Source organism: Gavialis gangeticus, unplaced genomic scaffold, assembly GCF_001723915.1.
Source record: "Gavialis gangeticus isolate Ggan-Ray unplaced genomic scaffold, GavGan_comp1, whole genome shotgun sequence".
In the NCBI taxonomy this organism is placed as follows: domain Eukaryota; kingdom Metazoa; phylum Chordata; order Crocodylia; family Gavialidae; genus Gavialis; species Gavialis gangeticus.
Window position 1 is genome coordinate 6,781,467 of NW_017729000.1, and position 6,143 is coordinate 6,787,609.

Below are 6,143 nucleotides of genomic sequence, written 5' to 3' on the forward strand. Positions count from 1 at the left end.
GTCACTATAAAAAGGCGCACACATGCTTGGACTGCTTAGGGATGAGCAGTGTCCCATTTCCCCCCACAGAAAAAACACACACACAGTGGTCCATTAACACAGAGTACAACCACACACAAAACTCAGGCTAGGAAACCAGCACATAAGAAACAGTAGCAGAAAGGGGCACAGATTATGTTTAGCTGCAAACCCTTCTAGTGAAGTAAGAGGTTCTTTGATCACTGAATTAGAAGAAGTGAAGGAGGCTCATGCCTGAGAATTTTGTTCATAGGAAAAGCTGTGGCAGGGTGGGGGAGAAGGCAAGACAGCATGCAGCCTGGGAGACTGAGGGGGTTGCCAGGGGAAGAGGCATGACAGGAAAAGTAGGTTCCAGGCAGGAAACTGGGAATTAGTTACTGCTTTTGGACAAGAGTAAAAGGAATCTAATCACAAATGAGTGTGTGTGATGGCGGGGGGGGGCAGCATTCACTTTCTATCACCCAACACTAGTTGTATTGGTTGCCGCCTTTAAAAAAGGTACATCATACATACAAACAAAACAAATTAAATTAAAGGAGATTTGATAAATGATGGAAGGCCACCCCCAAGTCATCCAACTGCAGGCCACAGTGAATAAAGTGGAGAGGGCAGTCCTTTTACAGATTAAAAGCAATACTATTATCCCTGAAGACAAATCAGATTGTTACTGCAGGTCTGAAGGCACTAGGCTGGATCAGCAGCCCCTCCTAAATCTCATTTGTTCCAGTCCAGCAGCATAAAGGAGGCAGCTGGTGCCTTAGCTGTAGCTGAGAATTTTTATGTTATGTTAAGGGACTTGCATAAGATGGCATCCCAGAACCAGCTGGGTGCAATCCTGGCTACTAGGTTTCCTTGGAAAAAATTTACCCACTGGCATGAGATAGAGCAGCCTGAAGTGAAAGCTCATTCACTAGGCTCTCAGTAAACTGAGAATCTAGTGCAAAAGAAAGAAGGTGCTGTTCCTGTTGGCACCACATCCCTACAGACAAGGAACTGTTCCTAAGAAACTTTCCTGACCAATGATCTTAAGTTCTCAGGCTGCCAAAACAGACAGACCAGTAAAACAGAAGTAATATCCAAAAGTGAGGGGTAAGTGACCCATCTAGAGACCCCACTCTGACACCCAACAGCTGATTTGTTTCAGAGCATTTGCCAGATACCAGCATAAACACAGATGGTATCATTAAGGCCAACAGACTTGGAAGATATAAAAATATTCTACAAGTGATGATTTTTCAAGCAGACAGAACTCTCAAATCAACACACCACCCCAATGTACAGGACAGCTGAGTTCCTCTGTAAGTACCATCAAATAAAAAAAAGTACCATTGACTATCCAGTTGGGTGATATGTTGCCGCCAAGCCTCAATTTTGCCAGCAAATTCTTGCTTCATCCTGTTACATTTTTCCTCTGCCACCTGCTGAGCCTTTTCCGCATGCTGTAGCCTAAAGCACAACAAAATACATAGTATATTTATTAGCAACAACGCATGAGAATAACTGATCCCCTTTTCTAAGAAAAGAACACTTATTACACCCATTTTTGTATAATAATGAGACAATTTAAAAGGCACATAAATGGGGCATTAAAAAGATAAGATTTCTGCAGGAGCCAAAACCTCAGACAGATTTATGACAAAACAAATGTATTGTCCATACTTCCACACCTACACCTGTGTGGATTGGATCTGTGTGTACAGTCAGGGAGGGAGACAAACACCACTGGTGGGTGAATGTGCACAGGGGAAGATGGGGATAAGGAGAGGAGGGAAAAAGGGGAGAAATCCTAACCCTGCACGGGTCATGGTAAAAAACTGATGGGGGTACCCGAGGGCTGTTCCATGTTGCATGGGAAAAAACTTCACGGGTTGGAGCTCTGTAAGGTGGGGAAGACAGCTGTGTTGTAATAGTCATAAGGAGCTCCATTATGCTCAGTCCTGCCCAGAACAGAACACTCCTAATCTCTAGTGGTGCCTCCCAGTCTGCTCAGACATGTGTTGCCAACACTGGAGTTAGGGCAGGAACACCTGACAATGGAAGTACACAGACTGCAATAGCCTTGTCAACTGCTCTTCAAGTACAGTCACACCAGAGAGAAGCAACCATTTAAGTTTCATATTTCTCAAGTGACCCTACTTCTACTACATGGTGGATAGATGGGACTAGACTTGATGGCCTGATGGCCTAAGGCCACTTCCTGGCCATCTTCCTACATGCAGGAAGGCTTCTGTGTGGGGTGAGTACACACTTTTTGGGAAATAAAAGAAAGCAAGACATAGTGCTAATTTGGATACTGGCCAATAGGAAACATTCTCTCTCTCTAGCAAAGTTATCCAGTATTTGATACAATAAGTAAATGAATTCAACTGTCCTGTGACCCATGGAAAATTTGGTGAAAAGATGTTCAGCTTCTGTAATCTGAATGGGAGGGATTTCAGTTCCATTCTATGTGAAAAAGCTCAACAGTGTCTTATTTATGGAGCACCCATTGAAGTCTTTTTAATATGCATGAATATTGGAAGCCCATCCATTACTGTCTGTCAGTACTGCAGGCTGAGAGTCTGTAACTATTACCTCTCCTCCATCTGCTTCATAGTAGAGAGCATCTCATGGGTTTTCCCTTCAAAAGATGATATAGTTTCTTTTTTCACTTGCAGTGAGCTCTCTGAGTTCTGAGGGGAAAAACAAACAACACATGCAGATTATTTTGGGCAGAAGAAAAAACAAAAGGAAAAAGCACACAAAATAAGGTTTAAGGATAAGCTTAACTATTGTAGAAAACCACACAGATATTTTGAAGAGTTTAATTATTTTAGAAGGAAGGTACAAACAGGGTGTTCTCTTCTGGTGCACTGAACAGAATAACACACAGCAAGGGTCCGGGAACTCGCATGCCAGGAGTTCCAGGGATCAGGTTTCTAGAAGAGGACACAATGGTGGAGGATTAAGAGCATTTCTGCCAAAATTCTCAATTGCTGCATTTCTAGCTGTTTTGAATCTTTTCTATAGGAAGGGTTTCAGTCTTCTCCCAATGAGTTTAAATTAGATAAGGATGGTCCATCTACTTGATATCTGAAAACCAGCAATTAGATCGTTTCAGTTTGAGGCCGCAGGAGTCCATCTGGCCTCACTTCCTATACCTTACAGGCTGTAAGGTCTGTTCCCCCACAGCACCATTCCCCCAGATAGTATCACACAGAGCTTCAGCAACAGTGCTGAACAGAGCCAAAAGTACCTCTCAGCAGTTTGTTTGTGGTTCCCTGTTGTCCAAGGGATAATTTTCAAAGGTTAACATGTTAGTCTTCTGTTCTAGTCACTAGACCACTCGTCAGGATTTCTGCGACCCTATTCTCCCCCATATGATGAAAAATTCGATTGATTTTTCTACTGTAGTCCTTTAAGGGTATCACACAGAATTCCACAGAGCACTCTAAAGGAAACTCAGACAATAATTTATATTTAAGCCTACTCAATGTCTAATGAAAAGACAGGATACATGAAACTGTGGAAAGAAATGCTTAAGAGACAGGTGTAATGGAAGCACTACTACTAAGAGGATTACTGGAGAGTAAAACTATCTGTTACATGTTGATAGAAATGCAGATAAGCAACTAATAAAAAAAGACATATATATTTGTTCAAAGCACGCCTGTGTACAATTATTGAAAACATAGTTATTGTTGGTTCTTGACATCCATTTTTGATGCATTTACCTGGGATTTGTGAAACATCTGCAAATTGATGGCTTTAACTTCTTCCAGTTGTTGGCGAAGAGCAACCAAAGTGTCCTGTTTTTCATGCGTATCTTTTTCCAGAAGTTTCATGGCAATTTCCATTTCTGTTTTCATTCCAATCTGCAGCTCCAACTCCTTTTCTAGTTCCTTAGAAAGAGATTCCCTAGTTATTGCTATATAGGCATGCATCACTTAAGAAATATATATGGTACTAAACCTACCCAAAACTTATCTGTGTGTTATTTCAACGGAACAATCTTAAACTGAGATGACAGGGATAATGAGACCAAGCTCAAAGAGGGCAATATGAGTAGGTTAAAGGAGGTAACCTGAACACATTATATCCTAGCTCTCTGCATCATACTGGTTTATTTTACTGGTAGTCCTGCTCTAGAATATAGGAGTGAGTGCCTAATTTAACCTCTCATGCTAGCTGCATTCTTTTTCTTCTCTTAAAGTTAAAAAATCCTGAGGATCTGAACAGCAGAAAGGGACTCTTAACCCCACTAGCCTAATCAGGTTGAAAAAAAAATCACAACAAAGTGCAAAGACAGAACTGGTTTCGTGCAGGGAGAGCTTCTAAAGCCAAATGTCTTTAATGGTGTGTATATACTAGTCCTCGGTTGGATTACTACAGCAGACAGGAGGAAGACAACTCCATTCTTTAACATTCTGTGCGTTCTGGTTCCTCCTAGACACTTTTACTGTCCAAAAGCTCTGGCTACTGAGGGCATTTATATACACATGCTCCGGGAGCTGGGAAGGCGGCTGGGTTTAATTAGGAGTGGCTCTAATTAAAGTGCCCGGGGCGTCACATGCATCAGTTTCCCTGCGCTGAAAAATGGCAGCAGGGGTGCGTTAACTAAAGCTCGAACAAGCTTTAGTTAAAAGCACCCCTGCAGCCATTTTTCAGCACGGGGATGCTGATACACAATGCTGGAGTCTGCTAGAGCACAATAACTACCATGCTGCAGCAGACGCAATTAAATCGAGTCTGCTCCAACACGCTGCAATTCCAGAGCATCAGAGCAGCTTCACTGCATATGTATAGGCACCCTGAGAGATTGTTGCTTGCAAATCTATTTGCACCCAGGCTCATAGTCACCAGAACGCTACAGGATCTTCTGCATTACATGTTTATAATGTTACACAAATAAACAGAGAGCAAAACCCATGTTCTCCCACTGAATTCTACAATAAAAAGGAGTTACTCTCACCATCCTAATTCTTTTCTCCTCCTTCAACTGCTTCCAGACATCAGTGTACATTTCATCCAGACCTTGACGTGACTGTTTATAGGTATCCAATTCTACTTTTGTATCCTGTTTTGTTACCTCGATGAAAAATGAAAGGGGGAAAAAATAAAAATAAAAATACCTGTGAAGCCTGCTTGCAATCTGATTAAAGACACAACTTATTTCTATCCTTCCTTTTAAGTAAAATGCAATTTCCCACAAATAGGATCTAGTTCACATTTAGCAAGGTGACCAATATTAACAAGATAACATCCAAGATGTCAGTATGCATATTTTAAGCAACATTGTGCTTTTGAATATACTTCTTTCTACATACCATTTTTCTCTCTCTACCATTTTCTTGTCTTTCTTTCTGCCCCACCCCCTCCAATCTGCAGTCTGCAATGAATGGACCTCATATTATGCATTATGGTACTATGCTTTTAAATATTTATCTAATAAAAACATTATTAAACAATGTAAAAAATAAATCAGTACTAATAAGCAGCATATGTTAGTGATCAAGTTAAAAATATTACAGTGTGGCTTGTCCTAAATACTGCCCATAAACTTTGCCTGGATGACTAACCTCTACACTCTTTTCACTCCGTTCACGAATTAATTCATTTTGCTGTTTTAACTGCTGCTGTTCTTCCTGAAGTGAACTAATCCGGTCAGTTGCTGCTGCAAGCTGATTAAAAGAGAAAGGCTGGGTGTAGCGATTAAGCACGGACAAGAATGCATCATCCGGATGAGACTGAAACAAAAATCTTAGCAACTCTTATAAAACATACTATATTAAGTACAATAAATTAGTCCTTACTACTCTTTAAAATACAGGTTAGTAGGTAGGTAATTCAGTGAGCTAAAACTCTATATTGTTGCATCAGTTCCAGCTCTGGATGTAGGTTACCCAAAAATTACCAAGTTGTGACTAGGGTAATGCATGTCACAGAGAACATGGATCAACACAACTTTCTTGGGGATATTTGGGAATCAACTAAAAGGCACATATGCCATCATGAACAAATACCCAACGCTTTTCCTTCCTGGAAACTGATATGATGTCACTTATTTATTTTATCTTCTCCTTGGTCTTGTTTTCCCTCTTGGTTTTAGGAGGGAAAAACACAAAACTGGGGGGGGGGGGGGGGGG

The 6,143-nt window shown here is 41.1% G+C and overlaps 1 protein-coding gene across 6 annotated transcripts in view; it reads right to left on the bottom strand.

The window, feature by feature from the left end:
* RUFY1 (RUN and FYVE domain containing 1) overlaps positions 1 to 6,143 on the bottom strand; it is a 45,445-nt gene that overhangs the window by 3,791 nt on the left and 35,511 nt on the right. For 5 of the 6 annotated variants that reach the window (XM_019506180.1, XM_019506178.1, XM_019506183.1 and 2 more), the window contains exons 10-14: positions 5,577 to 5,678; positions 4,970 to 5,086; positions 3,732 to 3,899; positions 2,593 to 2,690; positions 1,345 to 1,464 (exon numbers count right to left, since the gene is read on the bottom strand). In XM_019506180.1, coding sequence (XP_019361725.1) covers positions 1,345 to 1,464; positions 2,593 to 2,690; positions 3,732 to 3,899; positions 4,970 to 5,086; positions 5,577 to 5,678 — 605 coding nt within the window. The remainder of the gene's footprint in view (positions 1 to 1,344; positions 1,465 to 2,592; positions 2,691 to 3,731; positions 3,900 to 4,969; positions 5,087 to 5,576; positions 5,679 to 6,143) is intronic. The other variant, XM_019506179.1, reaches the window with a different exon arrangement.